This window comes from Panicum virgatum, chromosome 9K (genome assembly GCF_016808335.1).
Source record: "Panicum virgatum strain AP13 chromosome 9K, P.virgatum_v5, whole genome shotgun sequence".
NCBI lineage: Eukaryota > Viridiplantae > Streptophyta > Magnoliopsida > Poales > Poaceae > Panicum > Panicum virgatum.
This window is the reverse complement of record NC_053144.1, coordinates 63,021,253-63,043,925: the sequence shown is the minus strand read 5'-3', so window position 1 is coordinate 63,043,925 and position 22,673 is coordinate 63,021,253. Positions and strand designations below refer to the sequence as shown.

At 42.5% G+C, this 22,673-nt stretch overlaps 2 protein-coding genes and 2 long non-coding RNA genes across 4 annotated transcripts; all 4 read right to left on the bottom strand.

Moving 5' to 3' along the window:
* Positions 1-1,107: 1,107 nt before the first annotated feature.
* Positions 1,108-9,057, bottom strand: LOC120646861 (MADS-box transcription factor 1-like). Its single transcript, XM_039923356.1, has 8 exons — positions 8,742-9,057; positions 3,833-3,908; positions 2,521-2,582; positions 2,351-2,450; positions 2,228-2,269; positions 2,101-2,142; positions 1,765-1,883; positions 1,108-1,497 (listed from the first exon to the last, which is right to left on the bottom strand). The coding sequence occupies exons 1-8, from the start codon at positions 8,924-8,926 to the stop codon at positions 1,413-1,415; spliced, it is 711 nt and encodes a 236-aa protein (XP_039779290.1). The 5' UTR covers positions 8,927-9,057; the 3' UTR covers positions 1,108-1,412.
* Positions 9,058-12,111: 3,054 nt separating this feature from the next.
* Positions 12,112-12,819, bottom strand: LOC120646860. The gene is made up of 2 exons (XR_005664629.1): positions 12,710-12,819; positions 12,112-12,593 (listed from the first exon to the last, which is right to left on the bottom strand). It is a non-coding gene; the product is annotated as an uncharacterized LOC120646860 (long non-coding RNA).
* A 12-nt stretch (positions 12,820-12,831) lies between these two features.
* On the bottom strand, positions 12,832-14,642 carry LOC120646859. Its single transcript, XR_005664628.1, has 3 exons — positions 13,838-14,642; positions 13,084-13,754; positions 12,832-12,969 (listed from the first exon to the last, which is right to left on the bottom strand). It is a non-coding gene; the product is annotated as an uncharacterized LOC120646859 (long non-coding RNA).
* Positions 14,643-15,717: 1,075 nt separating this feature from the next.
* Positions 15,718-22,248, bottom strand: LOC120646854 (probable methionine--tRNA ligase). The gene is made up of 17 exons (XM_039923351.1): positions 22,083-22,248; positions 21,843-21,987; positions 20,923-21,076; positions 20,692-20,844; positions 20,361-20,591; positions 20,139-20,282; positions 19,373-19,463; positions 18,149-18,255; positions 17,949-18,063; positions 17,736-17,854; positions 17,556-17,621; positions 17,336-17,464; positions 17,106-17,249; positions 16,908-17,034; positions 16,451-16,680; positions 16,258-16,359; positions 15,718-16,133 (listed from the first exon to the last, which is right to left on the bottom strand). The coding sequence occupies exons 1-17, from the start codon at positions 22,198-22,200 to the stop codon at positions 15,903-15,905; spliced, it is 2,406 nt and encodes an 801-aa protein (XP_039779285.1). The 5' UTR covers positions 22,201-22,248; the 3' UTR covers positions 15,718-15,902.
* Positions 22,249-22,673: the final 425 nt, after the last annotated feature.

Genomic DNA, 22,673 nt, shown 5'->3' with positions numbered 1-22,673 from the left:
AAACGGAGCCCCTTGCGAGGCACCTGACCCTCCATAGGGCTGAAGGTCTGTATGGCTCCCACACAATATCTTCTGGGGTCAATCGATCAAATGCCGCAACAAACTCAGGATAAGACCGCCGGGTCTGTACATGTGCCCATGTTTTTTGCAAAAATAAAAATTATGTGTCCATAACGAATGTATTGAGGGAACAATGTATGACCATAGTATGCATAGAATACAAACTTCGCCGCTTTGCCTCTCTCTCTCACCTCTCCTCTCCCTCCCTCTCTTTTCTTTTTTTTCTGGATTTTTAGTGAGGCAAATGAGGGGGTGGGGGGCAGCCAACCCCGCTGCCGGGCGGCTGGTCCTCCAGTGCCTTTTCTGTAAAAAATTTCGCAAAATATTTGCAGAAAAGCCACTGCCGCCCCGCAGCGGGGCGACCAGGTCCCAACCGCCCGGCAGTGGGGCAGCCGGGGTATATTCCTGTAAATTTTGAAAACGAAAATATATTTTTGTAAAAAACGAAAATAAAAAATATAAAAATAAAAAACCGCCCCCTCCCCCTCCTCCACAGCAAGGCCCCGTGGGCTCTCTGGTAATGCACTTATGGGCTGACTCCCACTCGAGATACGGCCCATGCGAGTAGAGCAAATTGGGCACAGGTAGCGTGCGTCAGCGTTGGGCAAACCTGGGGGCTGGGGTGAGCAGAGCATCGCATAGCAGAACAGAGTCGGGACTCGTGACTAGGTTCCCCCTCCCCGCAACACGACGGCAGTCGCGACAGGGGTGAGACGCGAGCCCCAGAACTCGAGAAGGGCACAGCTCGCGCACCAGTCGTTGCTGGCCGACGCATGGCGGCACAAACTGTGAGCCGACGTGCGCTCGCGCAGGCCTAAGACGAGGACGCCGTGGCGCCCGTCTCCCGCGCCCAAGGAGCACGGTGCCTGCCAGCGGTGCCGGTACGCGGGACCAGAGGAACGGGAACGCCACGGCCACCCCGGGGCTGCCGCCGCCGCCGCCGCCCGCCGGCGGAACCGGCGTTAGGCTATGGGCTCCCGCACACCTGCTATTCTTCTAGACTTGCACAATCAGTCAATCACCACACAAATACCATCGACATACAAATACATAAAGTTCCAAGCTTCACACACCAAGGTCTCAAAGCTAACCGTTACAATCACACACAGTGCGTGTGCGTCCAGGCTACGGGCGACGCGCGCGCTGCCGTTTGCCAGCACGGTACAACACGCGCTCGAATTGCTCCCCTCTTCTCTCTCCATCGTTCGGGGAGTCTCAAGAGCAGTTTCAATTTTTTTTTTCAAACTTTCAATACATAAGAGGACCGGGACATGCGTCCTGCGCCAGCAGGATGATATGAGGTCCTGCTGGGCCGGCCATGCGCCGGCTTATTGAGTCATCGGCGGAGCACTTCAGATCCATCCGGATCGGCCGTGCTCGTTTGGGTCCGCCATGTCTTCGTTGTTCAGCTGGTCCATGTAGGCTTGTTGATGGTACCTTCGCCGAGGACGGAAATGCATTCAGTCAGTCAGTAAATAGAAGTGTAAAAGAATGGAACAATGCATGCTAAAATCTGAAATGCTGAATCTGAAGTGCTGGGATCCTGTTTCGTCAGAGAAAATGTGCTGGAGTCAAGGGAGCTTGACTGATGTGATTGTGAGTGCACAAGTTCAGATAAAAGTTTGTGGGATCTCTTCTTCTTTTTTTGTTCCTCTATGAGTTTCCTTTTTCTCAACCCTGCATTCGAGGACTGGAGAAACTTACCCAATCTCTGGGTGCTGTAGGAATCCCTGATAAGGTTCAATGGCATTCCCACTGGTGCCACTGTGCCCACCTTCTTCCCAGGAAACATGCAGCACGTTCTCTGCATTGGTTTCTTGCAACTGGCACTTGCAACAGATCAGTAATGGATTCAGCTAGCCTTATCACAAAAAATTGAGTTTATTTGGTTCAAGTGTTATGCCAGATCTTCACCAAGGACAGGAAAAGATACGTGGTGTTAAGCGTTAGCATCCAAGCTCCCAAGTTCATTGCCGTGGCAAAGGAAAAAAAAACATCCAAGTTCATCGTTATAACAAGTTTTAAGGCCGATGATGTTACCTTTTTCCTGAGGTCCTTGTTAAGGTCCTGTAATTCTTGCTCCTGCAAAACATAATGGTTACCACGCTATTACAGTGTCTAATATGAATGCAATGGAAAGAAGATAATCGAAACTGATCATTATTACCTTACTTTTCAGATCAAAGAGTTGATCAAGCAACATTTGATTCTGTTAACATATCAACTCTCGTCATAAGCAAGCCAAACAGTGTACATAGATGTATAAATTGACGCTAGTTACGTTTTCTACCTTTCTTGTCCTGATATGTTTCAGGGATATCTCTATTTGGTTCTCAAGCTGCTCAAGCTCCTTCATGCTAAGTGGGCCCAGGTCCTCACCAAGAATATTTCTACAATAATAAATTAGTGCCAGATCTCATACATCACAGGCCCATTAACAAATTTCTGAAGACGTACTACCTTTGTGTAGTCTGAAGAAATTCAACTCTGGTCTTCAACTTCAAATAATCCTGGTAGTTGATCTAGTTTCAACAAGAAAGATCACAACGAAACAGAGCAAGTCAAAATGAGATCATGCTTGGGGAAGTGAAGATACAGAGTTCAAGGTTAGTACATATATAGATCGTGTTCTCCAAACAAACAATATAAAAAGTTGCGTCTTGTTTCTACAACAGAATTTCTTCGAAAATGATCAGGCAGGATGTACGCAGCATTCAAGAAATCACAGGCCTGGCGTATGTTGTATAATGGTGAAATTAAGAGTTTAGCATCTATTTAACAAAAAAAGGCATTTTTCATTCATGTAAAATAATATTGTTTTGGGAAACTAGCATATAATATCTTATATCTATCAAATAATGATGGTTTTGAGATTACAATTTTGTATTTTTGGTGGAAGGAAAAAATTACGAACTTATATGCCGGCCTTGTAAGTTTTTGCGAAACATGGGCCGGGCTTGTATATGACGGGCTCAGCTAAGGATATGCGAGTATGGCCCAGATGTCGAGCAGCTCACCATGCCACAGGCCAATCTCTACTCACAGCCCAATATACTACATCATTTCAGCTTGCGGCCTCGAACTTATCTGGTGGTGGGGAACTTGGATATGTCAAAATATTGGCCTTTTGCCAAGCCCACCCGTTGGTGAAAACCCAACTATGAACAAACTTCTTTTTTTTTTTAGAGCACACATGTAACAATAGCATGGACATGAGCTTTTCCATTGAGCTAAAAAATATAAATGCCTGCATCTAACCAAACTCGAAAATGAGTAAAGGCAAGATCCCTCGCTAATTCTAACTGAGCTAGTATTCAGTTTTCTGGGAAATAGTTTCTTGATGGTACATTCAAGTCACTGAAACACTGCACATAATAATCAAATAGAACATGATCATATGGTTGTGTATATTCAAGCCTAGGACAATCCTACTACATCTCGATCTATGCCTAATACACAATGATGCTGAGCAAGAATGCGTGCACATTCTTTATTTGATAGTGAATGAAGCCTTATGATGGAAACAAATAAGAGAAACTTTAAGCATAAGATGTCAATTAGTTTGAAAGGGACATGAATATAATCCATTTGACCGACGAGAAAGTAGATTTTGTTCATTATTTCAGCCATCTGTATCACTGGAAGAGACCAAAAGAATCGCTATAGCTTATTATATTCTAGTATGTATAACCTTTTTGTTACATGCTCTAAAAAATGAAGTACAAAAGCATTATGTGAAAAAAGGATGTCTAAGGAACTTAATTAAGCTTACTTCACCATCCAATGGAGTTTTTACTTCCTGTGAGCTGTAATTGGAGCTGCGGTATCTCTCGAGTGTTTTGTACATGCTGTTGGCACAAGAAAATTGAAGTGATCAGTGGATGGTTAATTATTGAACAAGCATCCTTTTAAAATTATATTCAGAAATCAATTCACAAGAAACAAAGATATTTTATGAAAAGTAACATCCAGAAAACCACATATAAAAGTCGTTGAGCTATTGTACAACAGCATGAGCGTCACTTTGTCTTAAGCCTTTTTTATGTTTATGCTGTACAATCATATAGAATGAAATTAAGGAAACACATGAAACATAGAATGATAAGGGTCGAATCATGATTAAAGCAAACTAAAAAGATAGAGATACTGTATATAAAGTTGGGTTTAAAAAATAAAACACTCTACAACAGATAATATTCCAACAAGCATAATTAACTCATGTTTGTATTGGGCACTTTAATTATCTCTAGTTTCAATAAGAAAACAGAATCAGTATCCACTCCAAATGTCAGCACGACATAAAAATCTGTTAACTTATTAACTCCAAAATTTATTATTTATATATTTTTAGTGTAAAGGTAGAACAGTAGGGTACATATATGTAAATTTGTTGCTGCTTTTGTGCACGAGCTGAGCATACTAAATCTACCAATATTTAACACATGGAGATATTTGGAACTAAGACTGATTAACAGGGCTTCTCATCATGCGCTTTTTTCCGTCCTTCGTTCTCTCTTTAATCTCCTCACCATGTCTTACCCATTCTCTTAGTTTGAATTCACCAATCAAAGCAATAGAAAATACTTGAGCAAGCCTTGTCAGGACCAAAAAAAAATGGTGATAGAGCCATAGTGGGAGACGACCTCCGATCCCATGACCCTGAGTCCCATCGTGATCCAAATTTGAGTGTGAACGCAACAGAGGATGTGATGTGTTGTGTGTTCTAGGGCCGATGGTGGCAGACCTCATCTAGATCTAGGCGTAGCGACCAAGATTGAGGGTTCAATGTAGTAGGCGTGCAGGCGCATCACAGCAATTGATGCTATGGCATATATAGCCCCTAGGTAGCCATGACAGCTCACTGTATTGTAAACCGGTATGCATATTTTAGATTTTTTCTGCAATTATAAGAAAAATATGTTACCCCTAATTTATCCATTGGAGCTTTAACAGACCTCGTTACCTCAGTGCCTCACGGCATTACTCTAAGGATTATCTAAATATTTTTCACCTCCACCATGGTCTTCTAGTGTCCCAATGAATTGACCTTTTACTGTCAGACCATAACACTAATTAAATAGTAAATGCAGTAAGAAGAAATGTTTACTATGACACAAATTCAATTTATAAAGGTTTTAGTAGCAACTCCATGCTAGCAGTATATCTATATCTATACCTATTACTAAAGCGAGTAAGGTTTTCACCCAAATTTTTAGTTTGGTACATTGGTTTGGTCCGCCTATATTATTGATAAGTGGGCCTTAATCCATCCAGTATGCGAGTCGGACCAACCCCCTCCGTTCACAACTCGATCACGTAAATCCCTACAAATTGATATACCAGCACCAATACATATCCGATACTTATACCAATTTTATCCGTAGCAACGCAGGGACATAATTGTCTAGTCTATATCTATTACTAAAGCGAATAAGGTTTTCACCCAAAGTTTTGGTTTGGTATGTTAATTTGGTCCGTCTGTGTTATTGACAGGTGAGCCTTAGTCCAATCCGTATGCGAGTTGGACCAACCTCCTCCGTCCACGACTTGATCACGTAGATCCTTACAAATTAACACATGGACACCAATACAAATCCGATACTTATATCAACTTTGTCCGTAGCAACGCAAGGACATAATTGCCTAGTAGTTCCTAAAAAGAGCAAGTCATAAAAACGCTGACACCCCCTCCCCCCAAAAAAAACTTGATCAAAGAAATTTGTATTAGGAATAGTTCGGTGACCATACATAACTATGTATCTAACCCATATTGAGTGAATCTAAGCTGATAAAATAATACTAACCTTGTCTAAGCCCATCAAACTGGCAAAAATGTCAATCTTTCAAAGGAGTGCTTACTACTAACTGTACAATTATCTATTAGTATCTCTAATAAACCCTACCAAACTATTCTTTATGTCAAGATTGCATGTCTAATACCCATTGTCTATCTCTATAAATAATATTTAGGCAACATATATGTTAATTTGATTTTGAAATCAATTCTTAGAATTAAATTTTGGCGGTGGCTCTTTGCTAATCCCACTGGACATGGGCAGTATGAGCCTAGAGCTCTGGGGCGTAAGTGTAAATGTTCTAACACCATGTCCAGTGGGATTAGCAAATGGCAAACATATGAAAAATACACTTTTAGCTAATAACATCTGTTTGCCATGGAAATACGTATGTATACATCCTAACTTGATTGATAGATAGTAGACATCTGCTTGGCACTCATGATTGTTGTAGCAAGTAGTGGTGTACCCAATGTTGAGAACTCCAACATAAAGTGGTGTTTGGGGGGGGGAGTAGATTTAGGCACTCTTACTTCCCTTACAAAGAACAGTACTCCCTCCGTCCTCGGATACAAGTCAAACACTTAATTCAAGATTCAAACTTTAAAAACTTTGACCTACAATAATTAATCTTGTATAATAAAACTTTATCTATAGCAATCATATCATTGTGTTCATATTTAAAAGTAGTTTCATATAACTATAATTTTGTTGCTACAAGCATTATATTATAGGAGATATTAATAGTCAAATATTATTATTGAAGACTTTGCTAATTGTTAAGTTTGACCACACATTATATCATGAGACGGAGGGAGTATTAAAATATATTAGAAAACAAAAATCTGAATTTATGGTACCATGAAACTGGTATTCACAACAAGTCTCATATATGATTGTTAATGCTTCTAAACTAAATAATTTTAAAAACATTGATATTCAAAGTTTAAGAAGTAAGACCAAAAACATTTATTTGTGACTAGAAGGTGCAAACACCTAGTACTTTTTCAGTTCAAAATACTTGATGTCACTGATTTTCACTGTTTTGAGTCAAGACTTTGACCGCTGTTAATTTTCTGTTAAAATATATTTGGAGAGAGAACAAATTCATGAGATTATGGGTTTTACTTTCCGAGAAGAACATATATGCATTTTTATGTTTTCAAACTGATTATTTTAAAATTTATTGACAGGTGAAATCTCAAAAGTTCGAGTGAATCTTGTTCAGGACATCAAGTATTTTTTACTGGATCAAAACTGTATAAATGAATCGCCTATATATCGGCAAGGATAAGACCATATATAAAATCGCATATAGATCTATGGAGTCACTGGAAGGGGGTAGAATCTGTGTGGACAGGGTCAGAGAAAACCAGTGCCACCAGGACAGAATTGGAAGAGAAGGCAAGGAGGAGAAGGCTGAAAGGCACTATATAGTTACGAGAGTTACGACAACTTGCAGAAAAGCTGACAGACAAGAACCGTGCAGGTACCGGGCAATCTTCTTCAGAAAGAAAAAAAAACTTGAAATGCTCCTGCATGCGATTAAATGCACTGCAAATCGAAATGAAATGCAGCTTGTGCACATGGATCAAAGCACTGACGCTGAAAAAAAAACTTGAAATGCTCCTGCATGCGATGCTGAGATGCTTTGATATGACGTGTGAAGAAAAAGCTTACCGCTTGGCGTTTCTGTCAGTGGTTCGGGATCTAGTCAGATCGTTAATCGAGTGGCTCTACACGGGACTCAAGAAAGATAAGATAGCATTGCGAGATCTCCAGCATCAACTGCTACCACGCTTCATCCAATGGAACAGTAACGAATGGAACAGTAGCATATAGACCAACAGATGAGGGCTTTCACTGAAGCAGCTCTAGTGAACACATGCCCATGAGGCCATGACTGAACCCGTGCATGGGGCTCAAGCTATAGATCAACTCGTTTTATGGAAGATAATATGAGTGTTGATGAAATAAATGACATGCATGGCCGATCTGACGACGAACAGAAACGGGAAAGGAACGGAACACATGCAGCAAAGAGAACTTGGGACTGAATAACTGGATTTGGAACGGCAATGCTAAAAGGGGAAGGAAGAAGGCAGTAAATGGGCTGCTGCTTTTTTACTCTTGCCTCTTCTAGAAAAAGAACAAGTTGTAAACACAAATCTTGTATGATGAGGTACAGGTCAGCTCCTATATCCGTGAAGCTCAGGAGATCTACCTTGGGAAGTGGAAGAACTGTATGTATATATCATTGTATTTGTAAAGAAAAACCTATGCCTATGTTACTGTGACCAAAAGTGAGGACATATATAGTAGCTATTCCTTTTAGAGAAAAGATCATATTATCGTGTTCCTTACTGCTATATTGAAGTAGAACACAATTAATACAAGAAGATCTAGGTTTATATGGCCAGATCTTGGTTACTTCTGTGATCAAACGAGGACGTAAATGAATGATAATCAGCAAGGAGAGGAAAACGAAGCAGCCAACAAGGTCAAAACAAAGATAGAAAATTGTACAAAGAGATCGAGTTTAGTGACTATGAAACTCCAAATTAAACGGAGATGAACAGATAATAAACAGCAACCATGCATGAAAACAAAGCCTCAAAGACTAAGACAGAAAGCTTCCCAAGGAGAGTAGTGACAAGATCTGTAAGCATGAGGCCGAACTAAGCCCCAATTCTTTCAAGCCAGAAAACAATCTAACAAGCCATACCTGTCTGCCGACCAACAAGACTATTCGAGGAAAAAATAGGGAAAAATCAACAAAAAAACGTCCCAAAAGCACAGTTGATCACGTTTATTTAATTGTTCGTTTTGGGGATGCATGGTGCATCGTGGAGAGTAGATGTAGGGCAGGCGCGCGCGCGTGCGTACCATGACGAGCTGGAGAACTCGAAGAGGCGGCCGCGGCCGGAGAAGATGATGAGCGCGACCTCGGCGTCGCACAGCAGCGAGAGCTCGTACGCCTTCTTGAGCAGTCCGTTCCTGCGCTTGGCGAACGTCACCTGCCGGCTGATCTTGTTCTCGATCCGCTTCAGCTCCACCTTCCCGCGCCCCATCTTCTTCCTCACTCTCGTCCTTTCTTCTCCTCTCTCTTTATTTCTCCCTCTGGCAAAGCAGCAAGTTCTCTCTCTAGCTAGCTCACCGGGGGTATGGGTTGCTTTAAGCAAAGAGATGCTTGTAATGCGATCGATCGTACCCTTGGGGCGGCGAGGTATTTTTGGTGCTTTCGGAGAGAGTTTTTCACCCTTCTCCCCGCCCTCGCGCTCTCTCTCTAGATGTCTTGGTCACCCATCTTTTACTGTGTTTAGTTTCAAAATTTCTCTCTCCAAACTTCACTATTCACCTATCATATCAAATCTTTTATCTCATATATGTAGCATTAAATATAAGTAAATAAAAAAACTAATTGCATAGTTTTGATGTACACGACGAGACGAATCTTTTGAACCTAGTTAGGTCATGGTAGGACAACAATTACCACAAACAAACAAAAAGTGCTACAGTGTGCTACAGTGTCCGATGTGATCTTTTTACCACCATTTTAGTTCCAAAATTTCTCTCTCCGAACTTCACTATTCACCTATTGCATCAAATCTTTTACCTCATGCATGGAGCATTAAATGTAGGTAAATAAAAAAACTAATTGCATAGTTTTGATGTACACGACGAGACGAATCATTTGAGCCTAGTTAAATCATGATAGGACAACAATTACCACAAACAAACAAAAAGTATTATAATGTGCTACAGTATCCGATATGATTTTTTACCACCATTTTACGAATCTAAATACAGCCTTCAAGTATACGCCGTGATCTTCCGGGCTAGCGACCGATCACTCGCCCACCACCAGGCCCTGGCTTTTCGCCCGCCTGCACGGTGGGGGCCGCGCGCCTGCGAGGGCGAAACGACGGGGCATGCCCTGATCGACGCGTGATAGCCGATTGATGTGCCGCCAGTTCGCCCGTACCGGGGCTGCGTGCTGCTGCTGCTGCTGCAATAATCTCGCCAAGGGGAGATGGGACGGTAATTGGCATGCAATAAAGGAAGCCGTAGCCGTACGCCGGGTGAGTCGCCTGTGTTTTGTTGCGCGAAAAGTTTTCAAAATTTTTTACTGATCCACATCACATCGTATTTGACAATATATATAGAGTATTAAATATAATTAAAAAATATAACTAATTGTACAATTTGGTTGTAAATGACGAGACGAATTTTTTAAAACTAATTACTCTATGATTAGACAATAGTTACCAAATAAATAATTACTCTATAATTAGACAATAGTTACCAAATAAAATCAAAACGTGCTACAGTAATTTTTTCGTAATTTTTTCGCGAACTAAACACAATGGAGAGTGAGAGAGGGAAAAGAGAGAGCAGCCGAGCAGAGCATGTCAGGAAGTGGGCGACGCGTGTCGATGCGCGTGCGGCTGGAGAGTCGGAACCGGCAGGACTGACCGCCTGACCCCATGCCCTGCTGGCCTAGCGCCGTAGGTGTTCGGCACTAGGGCTCGTAGGACTTCGGCTTCCCTTCCTGTCAGGGGCTTTCTTTTGGCTGCTCTCTGCTACAGTGCCTTCCCTTGGTTTTATCTAGGAAAAGAATTGGAGCTCGCTCGCCGGTTTGGACGGCATCTCGCGAGTTCAAAATGCTGGTGGAGTTTCAAGTTTGAGTCCTTGAGTTCGCGTGCAACAGCTTGATTCGTGGGATGACATTTTCTTCTTGGCAACTTTGGTAGAATGTAATGTCAGCTTTTGGATCCTGTAAACGTTTGTTCTAGCCAAAGGTTCAATGCTGGATTTCTTTTGAGTAAATTCCAAAAACGCACAAGTGTTTTGGAATATGTTGTGGAAAATTACAACCTCTCTTGTGCTCATCAAACAATGCAAACCTACAACTTGTTTGTCACATTACTAAATCAGCCTTTGTGGCATTCACCGAGTATGGACACATGAGTATTCACCGAGTATGTCACTGTAAACCGATCGATTCACAGTCGCGCACCAAATTTTGCCCATGGATGTTCATGGAATACAAAAATTATGTGCCATCATATATATCAGTACCGTTTGACCCATGTACTTAGTAATCTAAAACATAGTAGACAATATAAGTAATTAAGGAACATACATCCCCGATTAGCTGCAATTCACTATTTGGTGGTGCACCACTACTTGGCTTAAGTATAGTGGTCAATTTATATTTTTATATACAATGTCCTCGCTCCCACGCCTCTTTCCTTTCTGGGCAACAATTTTTACAAGAAAAGTTTATTCAACTCTTTTTACATAATCGAAAAGCTTAGCATTTACATCGATTTCTATATTTCATAAATCGGGGAAGAAGCAAGTATAATTTTCTTTTGGGGTAATCACTACTTAGCTAGGCATCAGGCTTGTAAATTAGCTAGTGCAACCATACGTAGCGAAACAAATTCTGGAGTAGCATGATCATATTTCGGGTGACACATGTACATGTTCTTTTAGATCCATGCATTATTTGAAGTCGAACCTTAATCCAGAACACCATCCCACGACTAATCTTTTGCAAAATATATACGTACCTTCCTGTATACTGTTACTACTCAACTATTGTTTTTTTCTTTAAAAAAAACATGGTTATCCACTAGCCCTTGCGTACCAGTATACCGGTCATCTCTCTCTCAATCAAGATACGCCCGTGCATGCACTGGAGGCCTTCTTTGTCTTCAAAGAAAAAAACTGCAGGCCTTCTCTCCAAGTAATCAATCGAGTTTTCTCACTACGATAAATTTGGCATGCGGTACACCGCATGCGGCCGGCCGGGCCCCGGAGGAGCTCATTAATCCGTGGAGAAAAAAAGGTTGCGATAGGCAAAAGACTGAAAGGGGTGAGTATTCATGCATCATCATCCCTCTGCCTCTGCTTCTCTTATTTTCCTTTGCGTTGGCGGGGGAAGTACTACTCGGTTGGACGCATTTGCTGTTGCATCGGTCTCCGTCACCCACAGACCAGCTGAGTCCTCCCTCCTAGATCCCCGAGCAACAGCTACGCACCAGCTCGTGAAGTGGCGGTGTCACTGGTGCCGTGGTGCTGGTGCGGCACACATCACACCAGGCAGCCATCACAGCGTCCCAGGCCTACCTGCGCTGCGGCTAGTAGCAGACGAGTGCAATTTTCCTGTGATTCCGTTTGGCAATATTTTTTTGTTTGCATTTGTCTAAATTTAGGTAGAGCCAATGTATTTAAAGAGTATAGTATATATAAGGAAAGATAGTGCATACATATTAATATACATAGAGATGTACATATATTATACTTGGGGTGTAGAAAAAGGATGAGGGAGGTAAAAACTTGCACAGTGTTTTGGAAAAAAAAATAAGAGAAAAGCTTGCACAGTTGAAGCTGCTAAATATTGCTCCTTGCGCACACCACCGCGCGCGTAAAGTGTTTGATCGATTTCGTTTGGCAATATTTTTTAATTTGCATTAAATAAATTTAGTTAAGAGAGCCGGCTGATAATATATTTACTCATAATGGAACAGAGAGGTTCTTTCTACTTTATTTGATGTGCTTGGAGACGTCGTTCGCCTGCTGGCAGATACAGTTACTTCCTGTAATTAATCATAAGAGTATTTGGTCTACAAAAGTATATTATTGGTTTACATGTAAGAAGAAAGGCTTTTTTTTTTGGTGTGGTTACCTAGTATTTATGCTTTCATTCTGTTGGTTCACGGTCTGAATCTGCAAGTGGACAGATAAATGGATTTAAATTGGCATTTGTATATTTGATTAGTTTAAGGTAGAAATAGAATGAAAGGAAAAAAGAAAGTGTAATATGGCTTGTTCTTTGTTTATACCTATGATATAGTAGTCGTCGTTAGGGTTGATGTCATCCGAGCTGTTGCTGTAGTATTCGCTGTTGTTGTACTGAGCGGGATTCAATGAAGCTTCATCCTCTTTTTTCAACTATAATAAAAAGGAATAAGTAGGAGGTAATAATATATTTCAGAGGTTATAATTAGTAGAATTGATGAACAAATGATTTATATAGTTAGAAACATACCTTCAACGATACGCTTGAAAGCTTCTCTAACCATGTCTGGGTCCTCATAGATCTCTGTTTGTTTGTTTTTTTAATAAGAAGGCATAATAAGAATAGTTATTATGTAGCATATGTGTTACATAAAAGAAGATAAATGAATACAAATTCAAAAGGTATGCTTGCTATTACTTGGGTCGTAATTTGTTGAAGAATCATGTACATCAGTGCATATGGAAGGGTCTGGAGCCTACTTTGCACCATTGCTGTGCTCGGATTGATAGTAGGCGCTGGTTTGCAATGCTACTGGAAATGCATGTGCAGTTGTGCTGTGCTGATGGTTATATGATATGCCTAGCTGTTGGGCAGTAGGAATGAAGTCTGTGCTATGTGCAAAGGTAATTGCAGTGCATATGCCAGTGCTGTGATCAAATGCAGAAGCTTGTATGTCACAATAAGGTAATAGCAGAGGCCCTGAAGATTCATTACTGAAGGCATGTGGGGGGAATACCTTCCATGTTAATTGTCACAGGGGTATTCCATGGAATTATCTGGGATCGATATTGATTTGTCCAAGGTGAGAGGTTAAGTTTGAAGTTCCATGGTTCTGTAAGAAAGAACCATGTCTCGTTGGTTCGGCATTGCGAACTCAAGGATGAAATCTGGTGGGAAGCATGAAATGTTTTTTGGCTAGAGTTGTGAACCACATGTATTTTGGATAGCAATATAGATGCCTTTTATCAGTGGTTTAGACGCAGGAGGAGGTACTGGTGTGGTCACAAGGGCATTCTGAAGCTCTGCCTATCCTTTGTAATTAGTTCTGTTGCCCCGATGTGTGCGATGGGTAAGTATCTAGGGGCTGCCTGTTAAAAGGGAACATTGTAGCTAATTACCTAGTAATAATAAATATTTGAGGAAGTAAAAAAATGTATGTAAAATTGTTTACCATGTGTAGTGAAGAAGGATCAATACAAATGAAAGCTGACAGGCTGCATAGAATCTATGGGAATAAAAAATTTGAATGCATCAGTTTGTGAGATCAAGATTAAATCCAGTAGTAAGGGGACTGTAAGTCTCAGTATTGGGAAAAAGGCACTACAAAGAAATAGAAATTTTATTCTGCAAAGCTATAGATTGTAAAAGAGGAACAAATAACAGTAACATAACGCTGCAGGCCAGAAGGGTAGAAACAGTGGAAGAATGAAAGGAACATCTAGCAAGATTCAAATAGTAAGAGTACTAAATTAAATCTAGATCTAATGAATACAGTTGCAAGCTAAGACTGTAGAGTTTAGAAGATTTAGGAATCTCTATTTTGTAAATCATGGAGTTGAAGGCTTGCAGCACGTAAAAGTAGAGAATACACAAGAGATACGTGAGCCATATGAAGCAGAGCTAGGCTCTGCCGCCGTTGCTGGGCCTTTCGACATGAAGCGGAGATGCCCCTGCAGGCTAATCCTCTCCCTCGCACGCATTGGCAAGCTAGCGTTAGTAGTAGCAGGGGTGCGTAGGTGGGCGGCGGATGGCGGACCGCGCGGGAAGGGCGGGGAGCGACGGCTGTGGCGGCGCCGGCCGTGACTGCGGCGGCGGCGCTCGCGGCTGCGGATGCGGCTGCGCTCGCGGTTCTAACTCCGGCGCGCGGCAGCCGGCGGCGTGTGGTTCGTGGAACAACTACAGAGGAAATGGCAAACGGGGGCAATGGAGCAGGGGGGCCATAGGGAGGTGTGCGGACTGCGGAACCCGTCCTGCACGCCGCTGGCACCTCCTTCGTGTGGCCGCCGCCGCGTCTTCCGGCCTCCTGCTCGTGCGCCGCCCGCGCCTGCCCGTGCACACCCGAGCCGCCGCCGCCGCCGCGGGGCCCATGGTCCCCCGCGTCGCGCGCAGCCGTGCTGCCCTGCCTCCAGTCGCGGCCTGGCCTGCACGCGCGCGCCTCGGCCTCGCGACGGGCGCCTTGCTCCGCGCTGCTCGCCTCCCGCGTGCTCGCACGCCCGCTCAGCCCCAGTCGCGCCCGCCGTCGCTCGATCTGCGACTCCACCGACCGACCTGCGGGCGCCGCCGCCGGATCCGGCAGCGGGGAGGAGTGGAGGAGCGGCGGCCGGCCGGATTTGGCTGGGGAGGGTGCGCCGCCGCCGGGGTGGAGGGGAGCTCGGGTTTGACTGATGGATCGATTCTTCGGGAGATTTTTTTTACCGTTGGATGTGGAAATTACGGCGACGATTTTTTTATCGACGTGGATACCGTAGCAAGCCGCAGACCTTCGGGGCATTGGCATATAGAAATGGTGTGCGCCAGCCCGGCCGTCGCAGAGGCGGAGAGCAAAGAGAGGGAGGGGCAAGAAGTAAAAAAGAAAAACCAAGCGCGCGGGAGGACCCTGCCGGCTGGCGACCATACGTGAACAGTGCGCAGCACTGGACTGGGCGCCCATGCGGGCATGCCCTGCGCGCCCGCTTCGGCGGGGCGCGCAACAAATGACATTTGTACGCCATGCAACTACCCGGCAATCATGGCCGCTCGTGAATCCGTGACGGCACCACCCAGTAGCAGTAGGGCCCTGCTGCCGCTGTACTGGACAAGCACAAGCCTCAGGCAAGCTCCGTTTACACAGCAGGCCCTCGCTGCATTCAGTTCAAGCTTGCTTGCTTCCCCGTTTCCACGCATCGACAGGGAGGCAGCAGCTACGCAGCAATCCAGAGCAACAGGCAGGGCTACATGGAGGGGGGGGGGGGGGGGGGGGGCAGCGAATCGATCAGGGAGGGAAGCAGAGCACGGTGCAAGGAGCCTAGGAGTGAAACGATGATTATAAAGAGAAAAAAAAAGAGGTACAAGGGCATTAGAAAACACTTTCAATTTTCAAATCATGGTCGCTTTGGAGCATCTGTACCGGTTTTACTCAAGTACAATTTTTTTTCAAATGGAAATGCCAAAATTTTCGAAAATAAAAATCAGGAACCATCACTTCCAACGAAACCAGACAGAGATTCGGTCAGCTGGGTTGTGGTCCGGCCATGTGCCTAGCGAATCTCCCCGTTGGCTATTGTCTTGACCTTGCAGACTCCGGCCGAGGTGGTGAAGGGCACGTCTTTGTAGCACGCCACCAGCTCGCCGTTGCTGTGCAGCTCGGCGGCCAGCTTCTCCCACGTCTTGCTCTTGCCGCTGAGGGAAGCCTCGGGCTCCCCCGAGAACCCAGCGAAGGTGACACGCTCCCCCACGGCAGCAGATTCTGGTGGCTCCACCAACTCAACCTTCACAGTGAGAGTAATCACAATCAGAAATCGAAGTCACTGATGCCCCCATAGAGTGGTAGTGTCCAATTTGAGGGCTAGATAGAGTTCATCAGATTTGAAGGTAATTAGACAGATGCTTCACCTTCGTGTGGTCCTCATTTGATGCAGCCAAAACCATGGCGTGTGATTTTATACCACGCATTGCCACCGGTTTCAGGTTGCAGAGAACACAGACTTTCCGATTCTGCTAATTCATAACAGGTGTTAAAAAACCAGTGACGCATTGCATCACAAAAATATCTAGAAAGACCAAAGAGATGCTTAGAAAGAGCAACCTGCATTTCTTCAAGAGGTATGAATTTCACGAGACCGCTGACCACTGTTCTTGGCGTGCCCTCCCCAACATCGATCTCCTCTACGTAAAGGGAATCAGCATCTGGATGCTTCTCTGCTTTTCTGATAAGCCCCACTCGAATATCCAATTTTGCAACGGTAATATCTGCCTCTGCTGTCTTTGATTTTGAACCACCAGATTGTTTCTTTTGTTCCTTCTTTGGACCTCCATCTGCAAGAGACGTGAAAGGAAGACTAGCCAATTACTTGCTGGAACTTGAAAACAGCTTGGCACAAAACACCTGATTCAAAGCACATCAAAGAGAAAGGTTGCAATCTGCTATGGAAGACGCTCAAATCAGAGCTTTTTTCTGTTTATCTCCAAATTTGCAACAAAAAAACTCTTCCCCCTAATGATTCTAGCCAAAAAGAAAAACAAATAAGAACTCAAATTATTACCAGATAATTTCGAGCCCTTGAGCTGGTTAGCAACTTTGCTGGCCTCAGCATCAGCTGCTGCTTTCGAGCTTCTCTCAGCTTGGCTACCCGCATATTTTTCTCTATGGAGAGCTACTTCTTCATCTTTCTGCATTCACAACAAGTTAAAACATGTATAACTATAGCCAAGCAGTAAACAAATTTCTGAAAAAGACGCACCAATTCCTTGAATAGAGGAACAGGCTTTCCAATTTTGTGCCCTGCTGGTACAAAATCCCAAGGAGATTTTGCCTTTGCGATTTCTCCTTTTTCTTCACTGAATGACAGGTTTTCTTCAGGGGACAAGTTTAATTGACGTAACACCTTACAATAAGGATCACATAATGAGATTCAGGGAGAATGCTATTCAAAGAAAGTCTGACAAGATACAGTGACAACTAGGATCATACTTCTTCAGAGAAGGAGGGCATGAAAGGCTCCAGCAGACAGGCAAGGAGGTAAACAAGACCAAGTGAAGTTTTCATCACAATCGCACATGCTGCTGAATCTTCCTTGTAAAGTTTCCAAAACTGGCTCTCCTATATAAATTTAGCAAAGCAATGAAAACTCGGTGTTATTGCAGTCGCAGGGGAAAATCCTTAGCAGAAACAAACACTGAAGAAGATTTACTTGCAGATACGCATTTCCATCACTAGAAACGGCCATTGCACACTTCAGTCCTTGTTTCAGTTTAACCTGCCATAAAAAGATCAACACGGTGTTGTGAAACCTACCTGACGACTGACATGACAACAGAATGCTAAACATGCAGTGCTGGAATTGTTATGTGAATAGTTCGAAATAAGTTACCTTTTCCATTGCATCGAGATATTGCTCAACCCATTTACTGGTTTTTTCTGCATATGCCTTTGTCAATGGATGTGATTCCGCATTAGGAGCATCAGGTACAATGGAATCATATCCAGCTCCTACCAAAAAAAAAAGAACATTGATGAGCATATGATTAAACTATCAATTGATAATCCCCGTACACACAAAAATGCTTGGTTCAGACTGACTAACCAGCTGGTTTTGCAACAAAACTTAGCACACGATTGATGAAGTTCCCCAAGTTGTTCAGCAACTCGCTGTTCAATTTGGCTTGCAAATCAGCCCAAGTAAAGAGTGTATCTGATGCCTGAATATATCAGATTAAACATGTCAAAAAAAAGTAACCAGTGCTATCACAAATTTGAACTGATATAACAAAAAATTTAACTGACCTCAGGGCGATTCATAAGCAGGTAGTATCGCCATACTTCAGGAGGAATATTTGTATCCTTTGCATCATTACCAAAGACTCCTATACCTTTACTCTTGGAGAATTTTCCTGTTACAATAATTTCCATGCAGTAGATGTGAATATTAAGTGCTTACAAGTTACAACATATGCATTTCTCTTATGTGAAATTCCCATGCAAAGAAGCACAGGAAAAATTCAAAAGCAAATTGGATCATAATATATTAGCCATTCTCCTATATAATAGGATGTGAATGACATACCTAGGCCATCCAATAGAAACCACTTCAATTATATTTTATCAGAAATAATGTTTAAATTGGTAGCTCAGTACAAGTATGCAACAAACAAAGACTAAGAGAAGCATGTCTGAAGACAAAAGCCAGAATAGGATAATGAATACTGATAAGCAATCTTGTCGTATGAGCACAAGAAAAGTTCCATGCCACTATTATCTTGCAGCACAAGGTCAACAGGTAACCAGCCAAACGGCAAAGTGCTCAGTATTTGGTGCAAACATGCCAAACAATGGAAATTTGATTTATTTTTATTATCAAAAGAACAAACATCTCTCCGAAGACCAGAGGACCCAATTCAAGTAGGAAAAAAGTCCATATTACTCCCCTCAAGTATTATCGAAGTCCGGATAACCCACTAAACTATTTTTTTGGTTCAATTTACCCCCTAAACTATGTCATTTGATCCAGTTTACCCCTTAGTAAGATTAATCTTTTTTATTTATCCATGCACAAGCGAAGTATTAAGTTAAAATTTTGCAAGATGGTAGCGGACATCATAACACATTTTAGAAAAATATGTCAAGAATTTTTCAACATTATTTTGATAGGGTATGACATTTAATAAATAAATTAACCCTTGTAACAAAAATTACGGAAAAAATAATGGCAAAAAATTCATAATATCACTATAACCCTGCAAAATCTTAAATTAAGATTCCACTTTTACATGGAGAAATAAAAAAGATAAATTGTATTAGGAGGTAATTTGAACCAAATGATATAGTTTAGGGGCCAAATTGAACCAAGAGATGGTTAAGGGGGTTATACAGACTTTGGCCATATTTCAGGGGAGTAATTTAGACGTTTTCTGTTCCAGTAAGCAAGCATTTAGCAAATACTGATAACCCACATGAACTGTGCATGAATTAGCATTAGGTAAAGCAATATGTAACAGCTGTGTCATGTACCTGCTTCATAATTTAGATATTCAGTAACACTTATTGTCTTCATCATTGTCCACTTTTCCCCAGTTCCAAGTAGTGTTGAAGGGAACATGATCTGGAAATTGTATTTCATCAAATGAAAACTTGACACAAAAGGAGAACATGCATTGTCGTAAGTGCCAAATCTATAATCTATACACTCAAGAGCATTTTTTTGTTAAAATCCTTAAGACCTTAAGACTCCCTCCCTTTCACTAACCATGCGCACTAACCAAGGAAGTAATAGATCCAAGAAACAGCCATTCTGAAATAACCATCCATACCCCTATCAAATAACATGATGCAATGCAACCACTTCTCTTCTTCTTCAAAAAAAAAAATTAGGGGCATCAAGAATTGCAATAGCTACATTCTTGGTATCCTCAATGGACAAACATTGATTCGAGTTCTCTCAAGGCCATGGACAAACATAATGAAACTGAGTAGGGTGCTGGAATCTATAAAACACCCTAAACAGTAAAGAGAATTAAATGTGGTCAATTATAGAACAAAATTGAAAAAAAGACTGGCCAATCATTCTAATTCAGCTAGAAATTAGAGTTCAAAATGCATGTTATGTTGTATGATGAAAACCAAGCAAACTGTATCCCTAGTGAGAAATGAGCTGATAGATGATAAGCTGATAAATAATGAAGCTATTATAGTAGCATTATGAGAGTCGGACATCATGTCATTCCAAAACTATCTGAAAGTTGGAAAAAAAAATGCTGCAACATTATAGTCCTCTTACCGTGTGAAATGGCACATTATCTTTGCCCATAAACTGGAACAATTCTACATTATCAGGATCCTTCCACCACTTCTCCCAGTCAGGTGTATATGATGCCGTAATAGACACATAACCAATAGGTGCATCAAACCAAACATAGAACACCTGAAAATGATCATTAATGAAAATGAGGAAACCGAACAGTGAAGAAAATTCATAAACGTAGAATATCTATGCCCAAACCTTGTCTTTATACTTCTCGTGAGGTACAGGAACACCCCATTTAAGATCTCTGGTGATGCAGCGCGGCTTTAGCCCTTCCTTCAGCCATGCGTTTGTTGCTTGAATAGCATTTTGACTCCACATACCAGCTACTGAAGTTTCATTTATGTAGTTTACCAACTTGCCTTTTAACAGAGGAAGCTCCAAGAATAAGTGATCTGTGTCACGAACACGTGGAGTATTCTTACAAACCTAGATACAAAGTCAGAAGACAAGAAGGCAGGTCATGATTCACAATTATAATGCTTAAATCAATTAATGGCAGCGCACAGCAAGTAATGTACAGGCTTACTTTACACTTCGGGTCAATCAGTTCGGTTGGATTCAACAAGGTGCTGCATGTTTCACACTGATCTCCACGTGCTGCTGCATTACAGACTTTGTTTGGGCATGTTCCTTCAACAAGCCGATCAGCCAAAAATCTTTGACATGTATCACAGTAAAGCTGCAAATGGATAAATTTTGTAATATAGACAACATGTGAAGATGAATATACAAGTACAACACCAAGAATAAGCTATACCTGCTGCATAGTATTTTCTGTGAGCCAATTGTTTTCCATTAATTTATGGAAAATTACATGGCAGATTTCTGTTTGCTCAGGAGAGGATGTGCGTCCAAACTTGTCAAATTTTATGTTAAACCACTTGTAAACTTCACTATGAATAGCATGGTACCTACATTTTTCAGCAGGAAAAGGTTCCTATGAAGAAAGTGATTCTTTCCTTCATTAATATGATATATGCAGGTTTTCAAGAAATGCATATAGCAAATCACAGGTTGATAAACTTTCATGTGCAAGTTACAGCAGCACGTAAAATACTGTGGTATCCTAGAGCCCAACCTTTGTAAACATTATAATTTTTCGAAGCAACAAATTTGCAGATTTAGATTTATTCAACATATGCGCATTGAACTCGCAAAAAATGGAAAAGAATCATATGATCAATGATTATGATATAAGCTAACTATTTCACAATCACAAAATGAAATCACCAATCAACTCATGCAAAAATCAAAGTATCCACTAACTACTACATCACTAATCCTCTCGTTAGTGATTTAGGAAACCAAATTCATCAATAGAATCAGTTGAGCAAGCAAATAAACTGATACAAGAACCAATTTAACGATTTGGCCATAATTCCCTGCGTGGTCAAGTTATCAGTTCTCTAAACTGCATTAACTGAACTTGGTTCTTAATAATCGAAAACCCTGGTCTTTCATACCACCAAAATTCAAAACCGGCGCATGAGGATTCTAACGAATTCATGTCACATACAGCAAGAATCTGATATCCTAGGAAATTTACTCACTTCATCATGTCATCCTGAACCTAAAAACCACAAATCAGACAGCTCAGGCACAACCATATCCAAACCGATTCCTCTACAGCAACTAGGAAGAAAAAAAAAGGTTGATGTGAAATGGAAGCATACTCACTTGTCGCAGATCTCCTTGGGCGTGCACTTCTCCTCCATGGCCTTCGTCTCGGTGGCCGTCCCGTACTCATCAGTACCGCATATGTAGATGGCGTTGTAACCCCGGAGCCGGCAGTACCGCGCGAACACATCGGCGCTGAGCACACCTGCGCACACGACCATCGAATCGAATCCCCATCGGACCGAAAACAGCAAAGGGAGAGAAGCGGAGAAGAAATTTGGGGAGGAGGCGGATGCTCACAGCCGATGATGTTCCCGAGGTGGGGGACATTATTGACATACGGAAGCGCGCTGGTGATGAGTATGTTGCGGCGGCCGGGGATCGGCAACTTCGGCGGCGGCGGCGGGGAGGAAGCCATCGGAACGGAAGGGTTTAGGGCTAGGAGGCGGCTTAGCGTGAGTGGGTCACTTCTCTCAAGTCCACACCCGTTAAACGCTCTGGCCCTCTGGCTGCGGGACCCGCCTGTCAGAAACAGCTCGAATCGTAAAGCACGGCTTGTTCGACGGGAGTTGGAATCGTAAAGCGTTCCTCTGATGCTCTGCCGCGCCGGCGCCACCGGCGTTGATCGTCTTCCCCTGCTCGCCGCCGCCTTCCACGGCTCCGACGCCTCGCAGTAAGCCCGTAATCCATGGATCCCATGTCTCCGCCAATCATGACAACACCGCTTCAGAAGAACTAAGGAATCAGGAACAATTAGTTTAGGTTTCGTTGGGAATAAGCTGCCAACTCGTGTGCTTCGATGAATTCGCTTCGTTTGGCCCAACTCATGGCTTTTGGTTCTTGGATTTCGTGTTTGTCATCCAATAGATTGGGCATTTCAGGACGTGAAGA

Coding starts and splice junctions, on each gene's coding strand:
- LOC120646854 (XM_039923351.1), bottom strand. CDS start 22,200: ATGGCTTCCTCCCCGCCGCCGCCGCCGAAGTTGCCGATCCCCGGCCGC. Junction 17,855..17,948: donor TTTTGTTGCAAAACCAGCTG/GTTAGTCAGTCT, acceptor TTTTTTTGGTAG/GAGCTGGATATGATTCCATT. Junction 16,681..16,907: donor CAAGGGCTCGAAATTATCTG/GTAATAATTTGA, acceptor CGTCTCTTGCAG/ATGGAGGTCCAAAGAAGGAA.
- LOC120646861 (XM_039923356.1), bottom strand. CDS start 8,926: ATGGGGCGCGGGAAGGTGGAGCTGAAGCGGATCGAGAACAAGATCAGC. Junction 3,909..8,741: donor GAGTTCTCCAGCTCGTCATG/GTACGCACGCGC, acceptor TTGTGCCAACAG/CATGTACAAAACACTCGAGA. Junction 2,451..2,520: donor TTTCTTCAGACTACACAAAG/GTAGTACGTCTT, acceptor TTATTATTGTAG/AAATATTCTTGGTGAGGACC.